A 26,050-nucleotide genomic window follows, 5' to 3' on the forward strand; every position below is an offset into this window, starting at 1 on the left:
TATGGTTACTCTGTCTGACTGAACCAGACTAGCTCTTAGCCACGTGCTGGAGGTGTGATACTGTAAATACACCCCGACTCACTCTGTAGATATTAATCAGTGGAAAGATGCGGAGTGTGAGTGCCTTGTGTCTTTTATAGTGAGATACCACCCCTGAGTGTCCTGCCTGCTTATTGGTCATGTCCTGTTCTGAGTTCAATAGCTGCCTGTCTGTATATCATTATCTGCATATCATGACATTCCCCTTGTGGCGTGTGGGGTTGTTCTGTAGTCAATTAGCCAGCACGACAGTTTGGTGTCCAGTGATGCTGCTGACTGTTCCTTCAACCCGACTTTTAAGGTCTGGACGGATCTTTCCGCCAAACTATTCGATGCCGGGTGGTAAGGTGCGTCCTTAAGTGCCGAATGCATTTGACTTCATAAATTTTGTGATGCCTGGCTGGTGAAAACTGATCCATTATCCGAAACTAACACCTCGGGGTTACCATGAGTTGCGATCGAGGTGTGGAGTTTTTCAATGGTAGTTGTTGAATTTGCAGAGTTCATTTTGTAGATGCCAGCCATTTGGAATGGGCGTCTACTATTATAAAAAACTTTGAACGCATAAACAGGCCTGCAAAATCAACATGAAGTCGCGACCATGGTCTACCTGGCAATTCACCTGAGGAAGGAGCTGCGCTCTGAAAGCTCGTGTTTGAATCAAACCTGTTGGACTTTAACCTGGTGTTGTAAGACTTCTTACTGTGGCCATTCCCATGGGTGCAGCAGGGCTGCCGTTGGCACCTTCTGCCCTTGTTGGCATTCTTGGCACTGACCTACCAATGTCGCCATGTCTGTGTCCAGGCCCGGACACCAGACATAGCTTCTCGCCTACATCTTCATTTTTGAGACTCTAGGGTGCCATTGAAAGAAGGCAAAGCAATACCACCAATAGCTTCGGCCCGGATCCAACGCTGGGCCCTACTACTGGCGGCGTACCAGTATCAACTGGAGCATCGGCCAGGAACCCGGGTGGCAAACGGCAATGCACTAAGCAGGCTGCCACTACGGACGCCCCGCCATTCGTACCCAAAATAGTACTCATACTGTAATTCAGCCAGTATGGCTCGACGGCCTTGACTTGGAACTATTACTCAAGCCCCCACGGTGATTCCACTCTTCTGCTCCAGTAAGGGTGGAATTCCGCCTGGACCACTCTTTCCATCTCCCCAGTTAGCACCATGTGTTTTATTTTTTTTTTTAAACCGGGTCCCTTTGGGTCCATAAACAAATGTTTTGTGTGGCCACTGGAAAGGTGTCCAGGAAATGTAACATCATTACCGTTTCCTCTATTTTGGGTACGAATGGCGGGGCGTCCGTAATGGCAGCCTGCTTAGTGCATTGCCGTTTGCCACCCGGGTTCCTGGCCAATGCTCCAGTTGATATTGGTACGCCGCCAGTAGTAGGGCCCAGCGTTGAATCCGGGCTGAAGCTATTGGTGGTATTGCTTTGCCTTCTTTCAACAAACCCAGCAATGGCTTGTGGTCTGTAATTGTGGTGAATTTCTGCCTGTACAAGTACTAGTGAAATTTCTTCACCGTAAACATCACAGCCAGTCCTTCCTTTTCGATTTGGGCATACTTTCATTCTGCTGCTGCCAGCGTCCTGGAAGCAAACACTATAGGTCGTTTCTGTCTGTTTTGCCCTCTGTGCCAAAACTGCACCAATGCCATATGGAGACGCGTTGCACGTGAGCACCAACTCTTTCCTGGGGTCGTACTGTGCCAAGACGTTCTGAGGAAAGCTGTTCTTTTATTATCTTGAAAGCCCTGTCTTGGCGGGCGGACCACTCCCAGGCTTGCCCCTTTTTTAGCAATTGGTGTAGTGGGTCCAAGGTGGAAGCTCTGTTCTATATGAACTTTCCATAATGTGTCACCAGTCCTTAAAATAAAAAAAAAGACCTTAACTCCTGTATTGTGGTGGGGGCCGGGGCATCTTTAATCGCTCTCACCTGATCCTCCAATGGGTGTAGCCCTGATTTGTCAACCTTGTACCCCAGATCGGTTACTTGAGGTGCTAGGAAAACACATTTCTCTCTCTTTAGGCGCACGCCTGCTGCTGAAAACCTCCTCAGGACTTCCTCCAGGTTTTGCAGGTGCTCTGCCTTTGTTTTTCCTGTAATGAGGACGTCTTCCAGGTAAATGGCAACTTGTGGTAGCCCTTGCAATATATTCTCCATTGTCCTCTGGAATATCGCACAAGCAGACAATACCCTGAAGAACCTTGTATTCTGAAAAAGACTCTTTAGGGTGTTTATCGTTGGGAATTTTTGGGACTCTTCGTCCAGCTTCAGCTGTAGATATGCGTGGCTCATATCCAGCTTTGAGAATAGGAGTCCTCCAGCCAGCTTTGGATACAAATCCTCAATCCAGGGAATTGGGTGTTTGTCCAGTTGTGAGTAGCGATTAATCGTTTATTTGAAATCTCCACAAAGGCAGACCAAGCCGTCCGGCTTCAGGATAGGCACCACGGGTGCCGCCCACTCTACAAACTGGACCAGTTTTGTTATTCCCTCACGCTCTAATCGTTTTATTTCCATATCGACTTTCTGCCTTAATGCGAAGGGTACTCGTCGGGCCTTGTAGAATTTTGGGACTGCCTCTGGATCTACATGCAATGTCGCCTTTGCTCCCTTTATTGTTCCGAGTCCATCTCGGAAAACATAAGAACATAAGAACATAAGAACTAGGAGCAGGAGTAGGCCATCTGGCCCCTCGAGCCTGCTCCGCCATTCAATTAGATCATGGCTGATCTTTTGTGGACTCAGCTCCACTTTCCGGCCCGAACACCATAACCCTTAATCCCTTTATTCTTCAAAAAACTATCTATCTTTACCTTAAAAAGCCCTACCTCTGGGTATTTGCTCAGGCAACCATTTTCCAGCTGGAAAATGTTTACCCAATCCAGCTGGATCTCTTTTGGCCAGTTTCGTCCCAATAAGCTTGGCCTCACACCTTTCACTACCATTAAAAGCAGCCTAACCAGTTGCTCTCCATAGGCCACAGTTACATATGTTGTGTCCAAAACTCTGTGGTTCCCCTGTGTATGTCCTCAGTTTTGCTGAGGTCCTGGTTAGGAATAAGGGTTGGAGTCCAGTACGAATTTTATTGAATACTGTTTCCCCTATCATGGATACGGCTGCTCCAGTGTCGACTTCCATCAGTGTGGGACGTCCATTCAACCTTGTGAATAATTTAATGGATTTTGATTTCCCCATCGTTCCAAAATTTAGTTGTTCCTCGTCTGACAAAGGTAGGGCTTTTCGGATATGCATTCTCTTGTACCCCGGCCTCCGTGACCTTCTCCAAGATGATGGTTTTGGACTTCATTTTTAAACTATTATGTCGAGGAACCAACATGCGAGCCTTGATTTTGGTATTTTGAAACAGTAATAGTAAACTAATCTTGTTTTGTGGGGTCCTTTAGGAAACAGTGACAAAACACAAAATAATTCTTCATTAGGATGGAAAGTGAAGAAGTCCAATCTGAAATTACAGTCCGAAAGGAAACTACAAAGGTTTGAGGCACGAGTTTGTTGCGATACATTAGGGAACTTCATTAAAAGGCATAGGCATTGGCTAGTATTTAAGGAACAAATGTATCCATTGCCACAGTTATACATTCCTTTCTGGCGCAAAAGCACAAGTGACCCAGCCATGGCTTACAAAATAAATGAACAATAGTATTAGATCCAAAGAGGTGCCTCTAAAGTTGCGAGATAAAACAGCAAGCCCGATGATTAGGAACAGTTCAGAATTCAGCAAAAGAGACAGAGATTTATTGAGAGGAAAATTAGTAAACTTGCAAATAACATAGAAGTGGACTGTAAAAGCTTCTATAAATATTTAAAAAGGAAAGAGGTTAATGAAGACCGGTCCAAAACAGGAGAATTTATAAAAGAGAACAAGGAAATGGCAGAGCAATCAAACAACTAATTTAATTTTGTCTACATGGAGGAAGGCACTAATAACTTTCCAGTAATGCTAAGTGAGAAGGAGTGATTGAAGGAAATTAGTATTACTAGAAAAATAGTTCTGGAGAAATAAGTGGGACTGAAAGCCAATAAATCTCCAGGGCCTGATAATCTACATTCGAGAGTATTAAAGGAAGTTGGTTGCTGTCTTTCAAGATTCTGGAACAGTCCTGGCACATTAGAGGCTGTCAAATGTGACCCCTGGTTTTGGGGGACGGGGGGGCATAGGATCAGTAAGTTTGCAGATGACACAAATATAGGCTGGGTCGTTAACAGTGAGACTAAGAATCTCCGGTTCAGGAAGATATAGGCTGGACGGTCAAATGGGCAGAAAAGTGACAGATGTAATTTAGTCTTGAAAAGTGTGAGGTGTCACACTTTGGAAGGAGCAATTTGACAAGGAAATATTCAATGAATGGCACCGCACTGGGAAGTCCTGAGGAACAAAGAAACCTTGGTGTGTTTGTCCATAGATCCCTGAAGGCAGAAGGGCAGGTTAATAGGTTGGGGGGAAAAGGAAGTTGTAGATTTGCCTTTATCAATCGTGGCATAGATTACAAAAGCAAGGAAGTCATGTTGGAATTACATAGAACATTGGTGAGGCCACAGCTCGAGTATTGTGTGCAGTTCTGGTTGCTACAATATCGGAAGGATGTGATTGCACTGGAGCGGGTGCAGAGACATTTCACCAGGATGTTGCTTGGGATCGAACATTTTGATTATGGAAAGAGGTTGGATAGGCTTGGGTTGTTTTCGCTGGAGATGAGAAGACTGAGGGGTGACCTGATCGAGGTGTACAAGATTGAGGGGCATGAACAGGGTGGATACGGAACAGCTGTTTGCCTTAGTTGAAAGGTGGGCTACGAGAGGACACAAGTTCAAGGTGAGGGGTGAGAGGCTCGGGAGGGGGGGGGGGGGGGGATTTAAGAGGATGATGGTCTGGAATACACGCTGCCTGGGAGGGTGGTAGAGGCAGGTTGCCTCGTATTCTTTTAAAAATATCTGGATGAGCACTTGGCACATCTTAACATAAGAGGCTAAGGGCCAAATGCTGGTAAATGGGATTAGGATTGACACATTGGGTGCCTTTCATATGGTGGCACAGACTCGATGGGCCAAAGGGCCTTTTCTGCTTTGTATTTTTCGGTGATGGGTGGTTCCCTCAATGGCCAAAGACTCTCCGGTGTATGTCGTCAATTGGGCATCTGTGTCCCGAAGGTCCAAAGTCTGGAGACTGGACTTGATCATGAAGACCGTCTGGTGGCTGATCACCGAGACTGCTGCTCCGGTGTCGCACTCCATTTCAATGGAGTGGCCATTCATCTTGAAGGCAGTCCTGATGAGTGAGGCCCTGGGGCTGTAATACAGTGCAACTGCTGGTACTCCTCCTCCACATTGTATGCTTGGCCTCTAGGGAAGCAGTAACGTCTGGGGGTTTGGCAGGAGATGACACACTCTCACTGGCTTGTCCAGCTTCCCGGCCCTGTTCATGGCATCCAGCATGTGGCTGTAGTTGCCATCTTGATGTTCTGTTTCGGGGAATCATCCCGGTTGCACCCAGGTGCCCCACAGTGACTCCCTTGGGTCAGTCCCACTTCGCGGAAGTTCGAGCCATTTAGGCCTCGGAGCTATTGACCGAGGTTCAGGACCAACAAGCCCTGCATCTCCTGGACCTTGCTCTCTCCCGGGAAATGACGATGTTCACTGCTGGAGGGTTAAGTGGATCTCTGTGAAGTGTTTCCTTTGGATATCAGCGTCTTGGAGCTCACAGGCAAAAGGATTCAGACAGTGCGGCTCCAAACTCACTGCTAATGGCTTCAGTGGCCATTACTGAAACATGGTTAAAGGATGGTCACGACTGGGAGTTAAATATCCGAGGGTATCAAACTATTCGGAAGGACAGAATGGATGGTAAGGGAGGCGGTGTAGCTCTGTTATTTAAGGATGACATCCGGGCAATAGTTAGGGATGATATCGGTGCTTTGGAGGATAAGGTTTAATCCATTTGGGTGGAAATCAGGAATAGTAAGGCGAAAAAGTCACTGATAGGAGTAGTCTATCGGCCACCAAATAGTAACGTTATGGTGGGGCAGGCAATAAATAAAGAGATAACTGATGCATGTAGAAATGGTACAGCAGTTATCATGGGGGATTTTAATCTACATGTGGATTGGTTTAACCAGGTCGGTCAAGGCAACCTTGAGGAGGAGTTTATAGAATGTATCCGCGATAGTTTCCTAGAACAGTATGTAATGGAACCTACGAGGGAACAAGCGGTCCTAGATCTTGTCCTGTGTAATGAAACAGGATTGATTCATGATCTCATAGTTAGGGATCCTCTCGGATGGAGCGATCACAATATGGTGGAATTTAAAATACAGATGGAGGGTGAGAAGGTAAAATCAAATACTAGTGCTTTGTGTTTAAACAAAGGAGATTACAATGGGATGAGAGAAGAACTAGCTAAGGTAGACTGGGAGCAAAGACTTTATGGTGGAACAGTTGAGAACCTTCCAAGCGATTTTTCACAGTGCTCAGCAAATGTTTATACCCACAAAAAGGAAGGACAGTAGAAAGAGGGAAAATCGACCGTGGATATCTAAGGAAATAAGGGAGAGTATCAAATTGAAGGAAAAAGCATAGATTTTCCTTCAGGGTCCCAGGTTCGATTCTCGGCTGGGTCACTGTCTGTGCGGAGTCTGCACGTCCTCCCCGTGTGTGCGTGGGTTTCCTCCGGGTGCTCCGGTTTCCTCCCACAGTCCAAAGATGTGCGGGTTAGGTGGATTGGCCTTGCTAAATTGCCCGTAGTGTCCTAAAAAAAAAGTCAGGTTAAGGGGTGGGGAGGGGTTGTTGGGTTACGGGTATAGGGTGGATACGTGGGTTTGAGTAGGGTGATCATTGCTCGGCACAACATCGAGGGCCGAAGAGCCTGTTCTGTGCTGTACTGTTCTATGTACTCTATAGATTGGTGGGAGACTAGAGGACTGGGAAATATTTAAGGGGCAACAGAAAACTACTAAAAAGCTATAAAGAAGAGTAAGATAGAGTATGAGAGTAAACTTGCTCAGAATATAAAAACAGACAGCAAAAGGTTTTACAAATATATAAAGCAAAAAAGAGTGGCTAAGATAAATATTGGTCCTTTAGAGGATGAGAAGGGAGTTTTAATAATGGGAGATGAGGAAATGGCTGAGGAACTGAACAGGTTTTTTGGGTCGGTCTTCACAGTGGAAGACACAAATAACATGCCAGTGACTGATAGAAATGAGGTTATCACAGGTGATGACCTTGAGAGGATTGTTATCACTAAGGAGGCAGTGATGGGCAAGCTAATGGGGCTAAAGGTAGTCAAGTCTCCTGGCTCTGATGGAATGCATCCCAGAGTGCTAAAAGAGATGGCTAGGGAAATTGCAGATGCACTAGTGATGATTTACCAAAATTCACTAGACTCTGGGGTGGTCCGGTGGATTGGAAATTAGCAAACGTGACACCACTGTTTAAAAAAGGAGGTAGGCAGAGAGCAGGAAATTATAGGCCAGTGAGCTTAACATCGGTAATAGGGAAGATGCTGGAATCTATCATCAAGGAAGAACTAGCGAGGCATCTGGATAGAAATTGTCCCATTGGGCAGACGCAGCATGGGTTCATTAATGGGCAGGTCATGCCTAACTAATTTAGTGGAATTTTTTGAGGACATTACCAGTACAGTAGATAACGGGGTGCCGATGGATGTGGTATATCTGGATTTCCAGAAAGCTTTTGACAAGGTGCCACACAAAAGGCTGCTGCATAAGATAAAGATGCATGGCATTAAGGGTAAAGTAGTAGCATGGATAGAGGATTGGTTAATTAATAGAAAGCAAAGAGTGGGGATTAATGTGTGCTTCTCTGGTTGACACCCCGAGTGGTGTCCCTCAGGGATCTGTGTTGGGCCCACAATTGTTCACAATCTACATAGATGATTTAGAGTTGGGGACCAAGGGCAATGTGCTAGTGCATGAGTCACAGAAAATTGGTTTACAGGTGCAACAGGTGATTAAGAAGGCAAATGGAATTTTGTCCTTCATTGCTAGAGGGATGGAGTTTAAGACTAGGGAGGTTATGCTGCAATTGTATAAGGTGTTAGTAAGGCCACACCTGGAGTATTGTGTTCAGTTTTGGTCTCCTTACTTGAGAAAGGACGTACTGGCACTGGAGGGTGTGCAGAGAAGATTCACGAGGTTAATCCCAGAGCTGAAGGGGTTGGATTACGAGGTGGTTGAGTTGACTGGGACTGTACTTGTTGTAATTGAGAAGGATGAGGGGGGATCTTATAGAAACATTTAAAATTATGAAGGGAATAGATAGGATAGATGCGGGCAGGTTGTTTCCACTGGCGGGTGAAAGCAGAACTAGGGGGCATAGCCTCAAAATAAGGGGAAGTAGATTTAGGACTGAGTTTAGGAGGAACTTCTTCACCCAAAGGGTTGTGAATCTATGGAATTCCTTGCCCAGTGAAGCAGTTGAGGCGCCTTCATTAAATGTTTTTAAGGTAAAGATAGATAGTTTTTTGAAGAAAAAAGGGATTAAGGGTTATGGTGTTCGGGCCGGAAAGTGGAGCTGAGTCCACAAAAGATCAGCCATGATCTCATTGAATGGTGGAGCAGGCTCGAGGGGCCAGATGGCCTACCGATTTATAGAGGCAATTGTGCGGCTAGAGCTTAGATTGGCTGCCCAAGATCGGGCGATCAAGAAAGTAGAGAAGGCGCTGGCTGACCAGGAGGAACATCAAACTCCAGTGGAGTTGGAGGTGGGGATGCTGTGGGACCAGCAGAAAGGCTCCTGGAGAAGGTGGAGGACCTAGAGAACAGGTCTCGCCAGCAGAGCTTGAGAATCGTTGGGCTCCTGGAGGGGTCCGAAGGGGCGGACGCTGGGGCATACATAGCGGACATGTTCAAGATGCTGCTGGGGGATGGGGCATTTCCCTGATCCTTGGAGGTTGACAGGGCTCACAGAGCACTCGCGAGGAAACCGCGAATGGGAGACCCCCCCCCCCTCTCCCCCGAGGGCAATGGTGGTGAGATTCCACAGTTTTTTGGATAAGGAGCGTATTTTACAGTGGGCCAAGCAATCACGGAGCTGTAAATGGGAGAACAGTTTCCTGCGGATGCATCAGGACCTGAGTATAGAGGTGGCCAGGAGAAGAGCGGGGTTTAATCAGATCAGGTCGACCCTTTTTAAGAAAAATGTGAGGTTCGGACTGCTGTATCCGGCCCGTCTCTGGGTCACGTACGAGGAGCAATATTTTTCGAGTCGTCTGAGGAAGTGCTGGGCTTCGCGAAAAGGAAAGGACTGGTGGCAGACTGAGAACTTCTGAACTTTTCTGCAACGTTCATGTTTTATAAAGTTTCTCGTTTTCCGTTTTGTGGACACTATTTGTAATGCGTACTGTATTGATTTGCGGCCAGTTGCAGAGTGAGTTAAAGTTTACATTTGCACTGTTGGGGGATGGAGGTGAGTTTGTTCAGATGCTGGTTCTTTTGCTTTATCTTTTCTTTGTTTAGCGTTTTATTTTCTGTCGGGCAATTGTATTGGGATTGTTTGTCATCTGAATATGTATGTATGAGCGGGGGGAGGAGGGTGGGGAGGGAACAATAGGTGGGAGAATGTCTGGCCCTAGGGGTGGGGGCCACCAAGCTAGCTGGGCGGGCGAGCTCACAGAAGCATAGTGGGGGGTGAGCAGATGTTAGGCTTATCAAAGGGGTTGATTTACATTGTGCTGTTACAAGGGGGAGGGGGCATACCTTCTGCTGAAGAGGGTGGGACTGTTGCTGAGGGACAGAGGGGAGATCGGGGGCAGAGGCTGCCTGGGGGTGGGCCAGTGGACGCGCGGGGCGTGGGCTGGAGACTGGCGTAAGAAAGGTGATGGCTGATCGGCTTGGGGGGAGGTGATGAGCCCACCAACTAGGCTGATCACCTGGAATGTACAAGGGCTAAATGGGCCGGTCAGGAGGGCATGCGTGTTTGTGCATTTGAGAGACTGAAGGCGGACGTGGTACTGCTGCAGGAGACGCACCTTACCAGATTAGATTAAGGAAAGGTTGGGTCGGACAGGTTTTTCACTCGGGTCTGGACTCTTAAGACTAGAGGGGTCGCGATCCTGATGAACAAAAGCGGGTGGTTTTTGAAGAATAGTTTTGGATGCGGGAGGCCGGTACATTATGGTCGGTGGGAAATTGGAGGGGGTGCAAGTAGTACCAGGAAATATGTATGCGCCAAATTGAGACGATGTGGAGTTTATAAAGCGGATGCTGGGGAAGATGCCGGACCTGGATTCGCTTGAGTTGGTCATGGGAGGGGACATCAACACAGTTATTGACCCTGGTTTAGACTGGTCAAGCTCAAAAACGGGCAGCGTGCCAGTACTGGCAAAGGAACTAAAAAGGTTCATGGAGAAGATGGGGGGAGTGGACCCATGGAGATTTGGGCAGCCAAGGGTGAAGGAGTTCTCCAACTCCCATGTGCATAAAGTGTACTCCCGGATTGATTTCTTTATTCTGAGCAGAGCTTTACTGACGCGGGTGGTGGACATGGGGTATTCGGCAATTACAATCTCAGACGATGCCCTGCACTGGGTTGACCTACAGATTACTAAAGACAGTAACCAGCGCCCGGAGTGGAGGTTAGATGAGGGTCTTCTAGCTGGCGAGGAAGTGTGCGGGCAGCTGAGGAAATATATTCAGAACTACCTGGAAGTCAACAACACGGGGGAAATTTCAGCAGCGGTGGTCTAGGAAGCATTGAAGGCCGATCTCTATATGGGCCCAGAGGGAGAAGGTGGACAGGGCAGAGACGGACCGACTGGTAAAGGAGATACTAGAGGTCGACAGGAGGTATGCGGAGACCCCAGAGGCAGTGCTTTTAAGGGAATGGCGGAGGCTACAGGTGGAGTTTGGTTTGTTAATCACTGGGAGGGCAGTGGAGCTGCTGAGAAAGGCAAACGGGGTGATTTATGAGCATGGAGAAAAGGCCAGCAGAATGCTTGCACAACAGCTCAGAGAGGGAGGCAGCCAGGGAGATTGGGAAAGTAAAGGATGGAGATGGGAACCTGGTTGAAGACTCAGCAGGGGCGAATAAGGCATTTAAGGAGTATTATAGTAGGTTCTATGAGTCTGAACCCCCAACGGGGATTCTTAGGGGGGCTGAATTTCCCAAAGGCGGACGGGAAGCTGGTAGAAGGGCTGGGGCCCCGATTGGGTTGGAAGAGATAGTGGAGGGTCTGAAGGCCATGCAGTCGGGTAAAGCCCCGGGGCCGGACGGGTACCCAGTGGAGTTCTATGAAACATTCTCTGGGATATTGGGACCGTTGTTGATGAGAACATTCAATGAGGCAAGGGAGAGAGGGGTGCTGCCCCCGACGATGTCACAGGCCATGATTTTGCTGATTCTGAAGCTGGACAGGAACCCGGAACTGTGTGGGTCCTACAGGCCGATATCCCTATTGAATGTGGAACCCAAAGTGCTGGCCAAAATTTTGTCCTCTAGAATTGAGGATTGTGTTCCGGAAGTTATTGGGGAGGACCAGACGGGGTTGGTTGAGGGAAGGCAGTTGGTGGCCAATGTAAGAAGGCTATTAAACGTGATCATGATGTTAGGAAGTTAGGGAGGTGGAGGTACTGGTCGCAATGGACGCAGAGAAGGCCTTTGAATGAGTAGAATGGGAATATCTGTGGGACGTATTGGGACGGTTCGGATTTGGGGGGAGCTTTATTGACTGGGTCAGGTATCAGGCTCCTGTGGCGAGCGTATGGACGAATAGGACAACATCGGACTATTTTAGGTTGCATCGGGGGATGCGACTGGGATGCCCCCTCTCCCCACTGTTTTTCGCGTTAGCCATAGAGCCGTCGGCAATTGCACTGAGAGCCTCAAGAGGCTGGTCTGGTGGGGAGTGGAGCACAGAGTCTCTCTTTACGCAGACGACCTGTTTGTATCGTACGCAGTAGAGGGGTTGGAAGAAATCATGAGGATTCTGGAGGAATTTGGCCGGTTTTCGGGGTATAAACTAAATATGGGGTAAAGTGAGATGTTTGCGATCCAGGCGAGGGGACAGGAGAGGCGACTGGGGGAGCTGCCATTTAGCGTGTAGGGGGAAGCTTTCGGTAGTTCGGCGTCCAAGTGGCGCAGGAATGGGAACGGTTGCACAAACTAAATTTGGCTCGACTCGTGGACCAAATGAAGGACGATTTTCGGAGGTGGGATGCGCTCCCGTTGTCACTAGCTGGGAGGTTCCAGACGGTGAAGATGACGGTCCTCCCAAGATTTCTGTTTGTGTTTCAGTGTCTCTCCATCTTTATTCCACGGTCCTTTTTTAAATGATCAACAAAGTGATCACTGGCTTTGTACTGGCGGGTGAAGAAGGGGATGCTTGAGCAGAGCCGGGGAAAGGGCGGGCTGTATGGAGGTGGCTTCATGTAAGGGCACCAGTTTAGGGCATTGATAACGGTGCCTCTGCCGTTCCCGCCGGCACGGTACTCCACCAGCCCCATGGTGGTGACGGCCCAGAGAGCCTGGGGGCAGTGGAGGAGACATGTGGGAGCAAAGGGAGCATCGGTTTGGTCTCCAATCTGTAATAATCACCGGTTTGCCCCGGGAAGGATGGATGGGGGGTTTCGGAGATGGCAGAGAGCAGGTATTGAGAGGGGGATATGTTTATAGAGGGGAGCATTCCTAGCTTGTGGGAGCTGGAGGAGAAATTTGGATTGGCGATGGGCAACAAATTCAGGTACCTGCAGGTGCGGGACTTCCTACGTAGGCAGGTCACAACCTTCCCGCTCCTACCACCAAGGGGGATACAGGACAGGGTAGTTTCCAGAGGGTGGGTGGGAGAAGGGAGGGTCTCTGACATTTACAAGGAACTTATGGAGTCAGAGGAGACGCAGACTGAGGAGCTGGAGCACAAGTGGGAAGAAGAGTTGGGAGGAGAGATGGAGGATGGTCTATGGGCGGGCGCGTTGAGTAGAGTCAACGCGTCCACAATATGCGCCAGGCGCAGCCTGATACAATTCAAGGTCGTTCACCGGGTTCACATGATAGTGGCCCGGATGAGAAAGTTCTTTGGGGTAGAAGATAGGTAGAAGATAGGTGTGCAAAGTGTGCGGGAGGACCAGCGAACCATGTCCACATGTTTTGGGCATGTCCAAAGCTTAGGGGATCCTGGCAGGAGTTTGCAGATGTCATGTCCATGGTGTTAAAAACAAGGGTGGTACCGAGTCCAGAGGTAGCGATTTTCGGGGTGTCGGAAGGTCCGGGAATCCAGGAGCAGAAAGAGGCAGATGTTCTGGCCTTTGCTCCCTGGTAGCCCGGTGATGGATATTATTAGCTTGGAGGGACTCAAGCCCCCAAAGTCGGAGACCTGGCTATCCGACCGGGCGAGCTTTCTCGGTTTGGAGAAAATCCAGTTCGCCTTGAGAGGGTCAATGTTACGGTTCGCTCTGAGGTTGCAACCATTCGTCGACTTCTTTGCGGAAAGTTAATCGTCAGCAGAAAGGGGGGGTGGGTTAGTTTAGAAATGAGAAGGGGGTTAATAAAGATGGGGAACTGTAAGGGAAGAAGATGGCTTTTGCACTATGTTTATAGATTCATGTACATTGTTTATTTTGTTGTCAAACTAAAAAATACCTCAATAAAATGTTAATCTTTTTTAAAAAAGGAAGGAAATGTATGAAGCACAGTTCTTGGCCTCCATAAGGTTCATAACAACCTTGGGAGTGAAGCTTGAGCCGATGACAGCACCTTATGTGAGAGCTCAGAATGCAGTATTGTGACCTAAGCTGTGACCACTCGGTTAAGCTGTCTGGGGCATGTGTGGTGTAAGGTATTGTCCATTCAGCGAGCAAATAAGGGACCAGTAATCAATATGGTTGCTATCAAAAGAGTCTCAGGCCATCAAACTCATCGGCCGACAGTGAATGGACAAAGGATCAGCCCTTTGAGGCAAACACTAGCTGTCAATTCTGTTTACCTTTGTGCAAGGAACTGTGAAACTGGCTGTCAGTCTTCTGGAACATAGAGATGAGAGAAGGCGCCAATGGCAGAATATGGCTCTCCAGAAGCAGGAAAATCCCTGAGGAGGAAGGGTTAGCAGGATCTGCTTCACTGGTATAGGAGGAACTCCAGAGAGCAATCGCTCGGAAGCATCTTTCCTGACCAAAAGTGTATAGGCAATGGCTGACATCCCTGCAGATGAGCGAGAACCAGTGTCAATTTTTAAAATTTAGAAAAGATTTTGCCTGTCAAGCTGGCTCACATCTGCAAGAGAAGGCACCGCCGGCACTTGGAAGGCATCCATTGCATATGGCTTTGAAAGTCACAGCGAACCTTAACTTTTCCGCGACTGACTCCTTCCAGCAACCTTTTGAATGATCTCTCAGACCTCCACACAATCCATCAAGGGTATGAGGGATGCACTCTTTGCAACCATGTCCATTTTGGCCAGGCTAACCAGGATGCCAGGGCCATAGGACACACCCAGATTTCTGGCATTCCAAAGGTGCAGAGTGCCAGTCACTGCACACCCATGGAAATCCGATCCCCATGGCATCATGGAATTCAATTTATCAACTGCAAGGGCCTCCATTCCCTGACTGTTCAGCTGGTCTGTGACTACATGAAACTGTGACTCCAGTGTGTGTGCTCAGTTCCACATATCCTGAGTTGCTATTAGATGCCTGACATTTTTGAGGTCCACAATGGTTGGTCGTCTCCCCGAGGACAGGGATACTCACGGAGGCCACAGATTGCAAGAGAGACCAGATACAATGAGGCTCATGCTGCGATTTGCACTGTGTTGGAGCAGACAATGGGGATCCTGAAAATGAGTTTCTAGTGTCGGGGTCAGTCTGGTGGAGCCCTGAGTACTGTCCTCAGATTGCCGTGCATCGTGGTTTTCTGCTGCATCCTTCATAAACTGACAGTTCAAATGGTTGAAGAACTGCCTGAGAAAATGGTGGAAAAGACTGTTTCTTTGGATGAGGAGCACATTGAGGTGGACGATGAAGAGGTGGTCCTGGAGGGGGAGGATGTTGGCCATGAAACAGTGGCAAACAAACTCTGGACGTGCCCATAGCTTCCTGATTCATAGATGATGTTGCAATCCATTGAGCACACCCCACCATCTTGTCCCTTCCATGAGCATTTCTCTCCGATCTGACTGCTCGCAGCTCATACCTTCACTGATCAGGCTCATATCATGAGAGAAGGCGTATGCCCATTGTCCCTACATTGCAGGAGGGAGGTGGCAACTTGCAGTGCGGACTCTTTGTGCTCTGTGAATGCCTGATTCCTGTCTGGTTGAAAGCGGCTCGCTCATTCTCAAGTGACCAGGTTCATATCACGGCGATGTCACATTGAGATTTCACCTCTCCTGACCGGAGGTCCTCCTTAGTGATCTGTGCCCTTGACGTTCAGCAGCAGCTGAGATAAGAAACATAGAAAATAGGAGGTGGAGGCTTGGGCATAGAAGACAGGGTAGCAGTAAAAGGATGCTTTTCTCAATGGAAGGTTGAGACTCGCGGCGTTCCGCAGGGAGTTCTGGGGCCTTTGTTGTCTGTGGTATAAATAAATGATTTGGAAGAAAATGTAGCTGGTCTGATCAATAACATAGAACATAGAACAGTACAGCACAGAACAGGCCCTTCGGCCCTCAATGTTGTGCCGAGCCATGATCACCCTACTCAAACCCACGTATCCACCCTATACCCGTAACCTAACAACCCCCCCTTAACCTTACTTTTATTAGGACACTACGGGCAATTTATCATGGCCAATCCACCTAACCCGCACATCTTTGGACTGTGGGAGGAAACCGGAGCACCCGGAGGAAACCCACGCACACAGGGGGAGGACGTGCAGACTCCACACAGGCAGTGACCCAGCCGGGAATCGAACCTGGGACCCTGGAGCTGTGAAGCATTTATGCTAACCACCATGCTACCCTGCTGCCCCCTACATGCTACCCTGCTGCCCCCAGAATAAGTTCGCAGACGACACCAAAATTGGTGGAGTTGCGGATAGTGAAGAGGGTTGTCGGAGGATACAGCAGGATATAAACTGGTTGGAGTCTTGGGTGGAGAAATGGCAGATGGAGTTTAATCCGGACAAGTGTGAGGTAATGCACTTTGGAAGGTCTAATGCATGTAGGACTTACACAATAAATGGTAGAACTCTTGCGAGTACCGACAGGCAGAAAGATCTGGGGGTGTATGTCCACTGATCATGGGAACTGGCAACACATGTGGATAAGGTGGTCAAGCAGGCATATGGCATAAGACATAGGAGTAGAATTAGGCCCATTGAGTCTGCTCCGCCATTCAATCATGGCGGATATTTTTCTCATCCCCATTCTCCTGCCTTCTCCCCATAACCCCTGATCCCCTTATTAATCAAGAACATATCTATCTCTTTTCTTAAAGACACTCAGTGAATTGGCCTCCACAGCCTTCTGCGGCAAAGAGTTCCACAGATTCACCACACTATGGCTGAAGAAATTCCTCCTCATCACTGTTTTAAAGAGACATGCTGGCCTTCATCAGTCGGGGTACTGACTATAAAAATTGGCAAGTCATGTTGCAGCTGTAGTTAGGCCTTAGTTAGGCTTCATTTGGAATATTGTGTACAATTCTGGCCACCACACTACCAGAAGGATGTGGATGCTTTACAAAAGCGGTATACTAGGATGTTGCCTGGTAGGGAGGGCATTAGCTAAGAGGAGAGGTTAGATGAACTTGGTGTGTTCTCACTGGAATGACGGAGGTTGAGAGGCGACCTGATAGAGGTCTGCAAGATTATGAGTGGCATGGACCCTCTTTCAACTTCCTTCACCCTCTTTCACTAGACTCTGGGCTGGTCCTGGCGGATTGGAAATTAGCAAACATGACACCACAATTTTTTTTTAAAAAGGAGGTCGGCAGAAAGTGGATAATTATAGGCCAGTTAGCTTAACTTTGATCGTGGGGAAGTTGCTGGAGTCTATCATCAAGGAAGAAATAGCGAGGCATCTCGATGGAAATTGTCCCATTGTGCAGACACAGCATAGGTTCATAAAGGGCAGGTCGTGTCTAATTAATTTAGTGGAATTTTTTGAGGACATTACCACACTGGTGCGGTAGATAACGGGGAGCCAATACATGCGGTATATCTAGATTTCCAGAAAGCTTTTGACAAGGTGCCACACAAAAGGTTGCTGCATGAGATAAAGCTGCATGGCATGAAGGGTAAAGTGGTAGCATGGATAGAGGATTGGTTAATTAATAGAAAGCAAAGAGTGGGGATTAATGGGTGTTTCTCTAGTTGGCAATCAGTAGCTAGTGGTGTCCCTCGGGAATCAGTGTTGGGCCCACAATCGTTCACAATTTACATAGATGGTTTGGAGTTGGGGACCAAGTGCACAATGTGTCCAAGTTTGCAGACGACACTAAGATGAGTGGTAAAGCAAAAGGTGCAGAGGATACCGGAAGTCTGCAGAGGGATTTGGATAGGTTAAGTGAATGGGTTAGGATGTGGCAGATGGAATACAATGTTGCCAAATGTGAGGTTATCCATTTTGGTAGGAATAACAGCAAAAGGGATTATTATTTAAATGATAAAATATTAAAACATGCTGCTGTCCAGAGAGACCTGGGTGTGCTGAGTCGCAAAAGTTGGTTTACAGGTGCAACAGGTGATTAAGAAGGCGAATGGAGTTTTGTCCTTCATTGCTAGAGGGATGGAGTTTAAGACTAGGGAGGTTATGATGCTGCAACTGTATAAGGTATTAGTGAGGCCACACCTGGAGTATTGTGTTCAGTTTTGGTCTCCTTACCTGAGAAAGGACGTACTGGCACTGGAGGAGATCACTTGGTTAATTCCAGAGCTGAAGGGGTTGGATTACGAGGAGAGGGTGAGTAGACTGGGACTGTACTCGTTGGAATTTAGAAGGATGCGGGGTATCTTATAGAAACATATAAAATTATGAACGGAATAGGTAGCATAGATGCGGGCAGGTTGTTTCCACTGGCGGGTGAAGCAGAACTCGGGGACATAGCGTCAAAATAAGGGGAAGTAGATTTAGGACTGAGTTTAGGAGGAACTTCTTCACCCAAAAGGTTCTGAATCTATGGAATTCCTTGCCCAGTGAAGCAGTTTGAGGTTCCTTCATTAAATATTTTTAAGATAAAAATAGTTTTTGAAGAATAAAGGGATGAAGGGTTGTGGTGTTTGGGCCGGAAAGTGGAGCTGAGTCCCCGAAAGATCAGCCATGATCTCATTGAATGGTGGAGCAGGCTCGAGGGGCCAGATGGTCTACTCCTGCTCCTAGTTCTTATGTTCTTGTATTCTCATGTTCTTATGACCGAGTGGATATTCAGATGCTCTTTCCTACGGTAGGAGAGTCAAGTATTAGGGGACAAAGGTTTAAAGTGCGTCGGGAAAAGTTTAGAACAGATGTGCAAGGCACATTTTTTTACACAGAGGGTAGTAAATATATGGGACGCGCTGCCTGGGGAGGTGATGGGAGCAGGTATAATAGCGGCATTTAAGGAATATTCATTCCCACCCGCTATGAATAGGGTGGGAATGGAAGGATACAGACTCCTTAAATGCATACGGTTTTTGTTGAGGCCGGTATGATGGTCGGCGCAGGCTTGGTGGGCCGAAGGGCCTGTTCCTGTGCTGTATTATTTTTTGTTCTTTGTTTGGGCATTCCTCCGCCTGTCTGGGATCTTACTCTGTGCTAACTTGTCCTGCATGAAAACAGATGGAGAGATCTGTAAGCAGGAGACATCCAGAGCAGCCATAAGGATGTCTGGCATGTGTGGATGGTGAGTGTGAGCAGTGAGGTGATGAGGAGATGAAAGTGCATTTGGGAGAGGTGTTCCTTTGAACTAGCAGTGAGATCCCTGTGGATGTTTGGATCTGAGTGAGAGAGTTCAGTGTATGGGAAGAGTGACTTACCTTGGCAGAGCGGAGGTGAACATTCAATGGATTTCTGTCCTCCTGACCAGGGAGTTGGCACTTACCTGCCAAGCCGCCACCTTCTATGCTGGGCTAGTGTCCCTGCTAACTGGCCTCCTCCCTGTCCACAAGTAGAGGACCGCACTTTGCATCTCCACTGCAGCCAGCACTCTGGTGACAGAACCTTCTGAGAACCTGGGGGGAGCCGCCTTTGCAGCCAAGAGTATCCATGCACCAGATCAGATATGATTTGGCCAAAGTGGACTGGAAGCAGACACCTTTAGGTCCTGAATATAAAGCATTGGATCAGGGGAAAAAGGGAGCCTTATGGCAGATATCGAGGGCTCAAACTAGCAGATACCCTAGATGTGTAGAATGTGCAAGAGGGAACTTAGAAAAAGAAATTAGGAGAGCAAAAAGGGACCATGAAAAGATAGTGGCAGATAAAATAAAGGAAACTCTAAATTATTTTGCAGGTACATTAAGGGTAAAATGGTAACTAGGGAAAGGGTAGGGCCCCTTAAGAACCACAGTTGTAATTTGTGTGTGGAGCCGAAGGATGTAGGTGGGGTCCTAAATGAATACTTTGTGACAGTGTTCACTCAAGAGAGGGACGGTATGGGTATAATAATCAGTGAGAAGGACTGTAGTATAATTGAAGAGATTAAAGTAGACTGAGAGGAGGTACTGAGTGGTCTGGCAGGCGTAAAAGTAGACAAATTTCCAGGGCCAGATGGAATGTATCCCAGGCTGTTGAGTGAGGCAAGGGGCAGGGCCTTGTAGGGCCGCTGGCAATAATTTTCAATTCATCTCTGTTACAGCAGAGGCGCTGGAGGACTGGAGGATCGCCAATGTGGTACCATTATTCAACCAGGAAACTGCAGGCCAGTCAGTCTAACCTCAGTGCTGGGGAAACTATTAGAAGCAATTCTGAGAGATAAAATTAATCTGTATTTGGAGAGACAAAGAATAATCAAGAACAGTCAGCATGGTTTTGTTAAGGGGAGGTCTTGTCTGGCCAACTTGATTGAATCTTTCTAAGAGATGACCAGGTGTGTTGATGAGGGAAATGCATTTGACATAGTCTACTTGGACTTCAGCAAGGCTTTTGAAAAGATCCCAGATAGGAAATTGATAGTGCAAGCCCGTGGGATCCAAATTGACATATTGGCAAATTAATCCAATATTGGCTGACTGGCAGGAAGCAGAGGGTGATGGTCGAGGGGTGTTTTTCTGACTGGAAGCTTGTGTCTAGTGGGATCCCACAGGCATCAGAGTTGGGGCCCTTGTTGTTTGTGGTTTATAGAAATGATTTACATGTGAATGTAGGAGGGTTAATCAGTAAGTGTGCAGATGATCTGAAAATTGGTGGGGTGGTAAATATAGGAGGATATAGACAGGCTAATCAATGACAAATGGAGATCAATCTTGCTGGAGACAGACTTGCTGGGTCACTGTCTGTGCGGAGTCTGCACGTTCTCCCCGTGTCTGCGTGGGTTTCCTCCAGGTGCTCTGGTTTCCTCCCACAGTCCAAAGACGTGCAGGTTAGGTGGATTGGCCATGATAAGTTGCCCTCCGTGACCAAAAAAAAGGTTAGGAGGGGTTATTGGGTTGCGGGGATAGGGTGGAAGTGAGGGCTTAAATGGGTCGGTGCAGACTCGATGGGCCGAATGGCCTTCTGCACTGTATGGGCAGCACGGTAGCATGGTGGTTAGCATAAATGCTTCACAGCTCCAGGGTCCCAGGTTCGATCCCCGGCTGGGTCACTGTCTGTGTGGAGTCTGCACGTCCTCCCCGTGTGTGCGTGGGTTTCCTCCGGGTGCTCCGGTTTCCTCCCACAGTCCAAAGATGTGCGGGTTAGGTGGATTGGCCATGCTAAATTGCCCGTAGTGTCCTAAAAAGTAAGGTTAAGGGGGAGGTTGTTTGGTTACGGATATCGGGTGGATACGTGGGTTTGAGTAGGGTGATCATTGCTCAGCACAACATTGAGGGCCGGAGGGCCTGTTCTGTGCTGTACTGTTCTATTAAAATCTGCACAAGTGTGTGGTTATCCACTTGGGCAGGACAAACACGGCAAGGGAATACATGATAAATGGCAGGACACTGGGTAGCACCGAGGATTTGAGGGATCTTGATGTGCATGTAAACCAGTCCCTTAAGGTAGCAGAGCATGATGATTCAGGGTTAAGAAAGCATATTAGCTGGGGCATAAGAGTTTAAGAGCAGGGATGTTATGCTGGAATTGTATACTGAAAAGCATGCAGAGGAGATTTACCAGGATGCTGCCTGGGCTGGAGAGTTTTAATTATGAAGAGAGATTGGACAGGCTTGCTGGGTCACTGTCTGTGCGGAGTCTGCACGTTCTCCCCGTGTCTGCGTGGGTTTCCTCCGGGTGCTCTGGTTTCCTCCCACAGTCCAAAGACGTGCAGGTTAGGTGGATTGGCCATGATAAGTTGCCCTCCGTGACCAAAAAAAAAGGTTAGGAGGGGTTATTGGGTTGCGGGGATAGGGTGGAAGTGAGGGCTTAAGTGGGTCGGTGCTGACTCGATGGGCCGAATGGCCTTCTGCACTGTATGTTCTATGTTCTAACTTGGATTGTTTTCCTTGGAGCAGAGGAGACTGGGGGCGTACATGATTGAGATGTCGGGGCATAGATAGTGTAGACAGGAAGAAACCTTTCCACTTGGTGGAGGGGTTAATGACCAGGGGCACAGAGTTAAGGTAAGGGGCACGATGTTTAGAGGGTATGTGAGGAAAAATCATTTTAACCAAAGGGTCTGAAAGGGTGGTGGAAGCAGAGACCCTCCTAACATTAAGAAGTATTTAAATGTACACGTGTGATCCCAGGGCAGACAAGGCTATGGACTAAGTGCTTGAAAGCGGGATTAGAATGGTTAGGTTGTTTTTTACCGGCGCAGACTCTATGAGCCGAAGGGCCTGTTCTGTGCTGTCGCCCTCATGACTCTAGAAGCAAATGGCTGCTGAGTGCTGAGCTGATCTTTAAATTGAACTCACCCTGATTAATGGACTCAGTTAATGACAGGGGAGATGAATCAGAGACTGCTTGCCATATAAGCAACCTAAATACCAGAGATAATTTTTTTCAAAGTGCCTAGTAATATGGTGCAAAAACCCACCATGATTGCTGACCGGCTAAAAGCTACGTTTTTCTGCCCACCATCGGACTGCCAAATACAGAACAATTTATGCCCTCTGACTCTACGTGAGAGTTGGTACCGTTCACCGAGCATCCAGGGGAGTTGTGCTTCAGAAATATAAACTTCCCAGATAATTCCCACATAGGTCAATGTGCCAGGACCTCCATAGTGTCCTGATGTGTATCTTCAGTCACACATCCACTTTCCAGTAGTCCAGAGGTCAAATGACTTGAGTGAGTCAGACTCCAATCCCAGATTTTCAAAGTAGAACTTTTCGCCTTTTAAAAAGCCTTCTGAAAATCCATCATATCCACTCGTTCGCCTTTTCTATTCTGCTAGTTACATCCTCAAAAAAACTCCCAACAATTTTGTTATACATAATTTCTGATTTGTAGATCCACGCTGACCCAGCCCAATCCTACTATTACTTTCTCACGGTTTATTTATCTTGGCATTTCTCCTTACTAAGACAAGGGAATCTCATTGTGAATGTGGAATGTCACTGGGCAATATAAACATCTTAATTCAATACAACTATTATGAAGTCATAAAACAGATATTCAACATGGGTATCTTCAGATGTGTGCCTAATCCTTTGTTTCACCAATTTTACTTTAGATCTTCTAACACCACCAGAGATATATTTTGATCAGTCCACTGCGGTTTACTTAGAAGAAGAAACAGTCACCATGACTTGCAGGGTGAACCCAGATTACCTGGGTGAAATCTATTTTTACAGAGAGAATCAACTTATGAATTCCCATCAGCTCGTCACAAAGGACAATATTGGAACATTTTTGGCTACCAGTGAAAGCCAAGGAGGACGTTACCAGTGCAAATATGGAGCTTACACTAAAACAAGGTGGTTCGAATCACAGTTCAGCAAGTCTGTGATAGTCACTATAGTGGGTGAGTAAAGGGGAAAATAGATTTTCAATACTCTGTTAAATATTCTTTGAATTTTTGAAACAAATTATGCTTATTTTACCATGATAATGGTTAACATTCCAAGGAAGAGTTGCTGATCCCAGTTCTTGACAAGATCCCTGCAACAATGGCCCCTGAACACGAAGGCAAAAGCATATACTAGTTTTGGTTCAAAGAACAATACAGCACAGGAACAGGCTCTTTGGCTCTCCAAGCCTGTACCGATCATGATACCAACCTTTGTCAAAATCCCCACCACTTCCTTGTGCCATATCCCTCTATACCCATCCTATCCAAGTGTAAAGATGCCTTTTGAACGCTGTTAACGTATCTGCTTCCACAACCTCCCCTGGCAACGTGTTCCAGGCACTCACCACCCTCTAGGTAAAAAAACCTGCCTCGCACATAAACGTTGCCCCACGGACCTTAAACCTATGCCCCCTGGTGACTGACCCCTCCACCCTGGGAAAGAGTGCCTGCTTATCCGCTCTATTCATGCCCCTCAGAATCTTGTAGGCCTATATCAGATCACCCTTCAACCTCCATCTTTCTAATGAAAACAGTCCAAGTCTATTCCGCTTCTCCACATAGCTAACACCCTCCAGACTAGGCAGCATCCTGGTAAACCTCCGCTGCATCCTCTCCAAAGCCTTCACATCCTTCTGGTAGTGTGGCGACCAGAATTGTGTGCAATATTACAAGTGCAGCCTTACCAAGGTTCTATGCAACAGCAGCATGACGGCAGTTTTTATACTTGATGTCCCATCCAATCAGCTGTTTTACATTCCAGCTATTTTACCGTCAGTTTACGTTGGTAGAGTCTAAACTGGTATTATCATAGCTGTCAGTACCGCAAGGGTTAATGAAGTGTTTAAAGTAGCCACCAGAGGAAGCTACAGTTACAAATACATAAATCAGTGATGCCTTGTGGGAGAGTATGTGCAGGAGTCAGCTAGTAAGAGTCAGTACAGATCATAGTTTAAACCAGTAGTGAGATTAGCTGTAGATGAGTGTAGTTTAGATGTTATTAATCAACTGTGTATTCTTTAGAAGTATGTGTCGAATCCAAGTTAGTAGTGTTGATACATTTATGGCTTTGTTTAAATTCAAGCTATTTTGTGGTTTTTGTGAACACTGCGCCAACCATCCTGAAATAAGCAACAGAAAGAACACCACATGGTACCAGGAGTGATTTTCTGTTAGTACACAAAAGTTAGATGAGGAAAGAATAGCATTAGGAGATTGAAGAAGTAATCCAGAAGCTACAGAACTCAGGAAATGTACCACGAAGACTAATCAGAAGATGGAACGTCTCAAGAAGCCTGATCACTAGAAGACACAGTAAACTATGCCAGAACTGGGCTTTCTTTAAACAGCAGTTTGAAGTTTTCCTTTCTGGCTCCGCGATTGAAAGTGCCTCAGACCAAAGAAAAATAGCACTCCTATTAAATTTGGCTGGACCGCAAGCATTAGAACTTCATAATTTGTTTGAATTCACTGCTGATGCGGATAAAAATAAATACAACATGGTGCCACAAAAGTTTGATTCACACTGTAAGAAGCAGGTGAATGAGACCTATCGGAGCTACATGTTCAAAAACAGCTGCAGTTAAGAGGGGAGTCAATAGATTCTTTCATAATAGCTTTAAAGTTCTGAGCGCAGTCCTGTAATTTTTCTTCAGCCTCCCATTCAATGCTGCGTGATCAAGTTATGTTCGGGATAAATTATGAACATTTGCGCGAAAATGCTAAGACGACTGGTTTTATCGCTTGAAGAAGCAATTAATTTGTGCAGGGCCATTGAAGTGAATAAGCAGAGTTTGTGGCAAAAGAAAAGAGCGCGAATTCGGGAAACGTGGCTGAAGCCATTGTGCTGTGTCGCAGCAAAGAAAACTGCGTACAATGGCCGGTGGCCATTTTGAGAGTGAGGTCACGAGCGTGATGACATGCACACGCTGTAGACACGCCTACATTAAAAACAATTGTCGGGCAAAAGGCAAACAATGTTCCAATTGTTGCAAGTTGAACCACTTTGCAGCACAGTGTCGTTTATCAGAAACTGTTCCAACCTTTGCCAAAACACTCAGCACTGCCTTGTGCCATATCCCTCTATGCCCATCCTATCCATGTGTTTGTCAAGATGCCTTTTGAACGCTGTTAATGTATCTGCTTCCACAACCTCCCATGGCAATGCGTTCCAGGCACTCGCCACCCACTGTGTAAAAAACAAAAAACCTGCCTCGCACATCTCCTCTAAACTTTGCCCAACAGACCTTAAACCTATGCCCCCTGGTGACTGGGCCCTCCTCCCTGCCCATCCACTCCATCCATGCCCCTCAGAATCTTGTAGACCTAGTGGAACATTCAGCTTGAGCTGCCAAAAGCCTTTGGATGCGTCCAGCTTCGTGAGGTTTGCTAGTGTGGTGATATAACCACTGTAGATATGTGTACTTGCAGTAGAGAGATGTATGGCTGTACCTGTAATACAGGTTCCTCCGGTAAGCCCCTATCGGCTAGCTCCGCCCACAGGGAGCTTGTGTATAAATATGCGTGTGAGTCACTGAGATCCTATTCTATAGCTGCCACCGGAGGAATAGCATCACACAGCAATAAAGCCTCGATTGTACATGTCTCGAGTCTTTGTGTGCAATTGTTAGCGCCACAATTTATTGCTTTGATTTTCCTTACACCATGGACATCAGGATCAAGCCTGACCGTCTGCAGCTGGATCCGCAGTCGCCTCACGCCAGGAAAGACTTTGTTCACTGGCCTGCAGTCTTCAAGGCCTACATCTCTTCAGCGGACCCTCCCCCGACGGAGGCTCAAAAAAGACAACTCCTGTACTCAAGACTTAGCTCCAGTGTCTTTCTGCTAATTCGAGATGCGCCTGACTACGCCAGAGCTATGGAACTGCTCAAGGAGAACTATGCACAGTCGACGAGACATCTTCTCTCTACTCGCGTCCAGCAGCCGGGTGAGTCGA

General features: G+C 47.3%; 2 protein-coding genes across 5 annotated transcripts in view; both read left to right on the forward strand.

Moving 5' to 3' along the window:
• The window catches only part of LOC119954010, a 188,258-nt gene extending 173,139 nt beyond the window's left edge, over positions 1 to 15,119 (forward strand). The window contains exon 8 of the mRNA XM_038778788.1: positions 14,968 to 15,119. Coding sequence (XP_038634716.1) covers positions 14,968 to 15,119 — 152 coding nt within the window. The remainder of the gene's footprint in view (positions 1 to 14,967) is intronic.
• LOC119954503 overlaps positions 13,892 to 26,050 on the forward strand; it is a 182,244-nt gene continuing 170,085 nt past the window's right edge. For all 4 annotated transcript variants that reach the window (XM_038779790.1, XM_038779791.1, XM_038779794.1 and 1 more), the window contains exons 1-2: positions 13,892 to 15,376; positions 22,759 to 23,049. In XM_038779790.1, coding sequence (XP_038635718.1) covers positions 22,830 to 23,049 — 220 coding nt within the window. In that variant the 5' untranslated portion in view covers positions 13,892 to 15,376; positions 22,759 to 22,829. The remainder of the gene's footprint in view (positions 15,377 to 22,758; positions 23,050 to 26,050) is intronic.

The sequence above is a fragment of the Scyliorhinus canicula genome, chromosome 19, assembly GCF_902713615.1.
Source record: "Scyliorhinus canicula chromosome 19, sScyCan1.1, whole genome shotgun sequence".
Classification (NCBI taxonomy): Eukaryota; Metazoa; Chordata; class Chondrichthyes; order Carcharhiniformes; family Scyliorhinidae; genus Scyliorhinus; species Scyliorhinus canicula.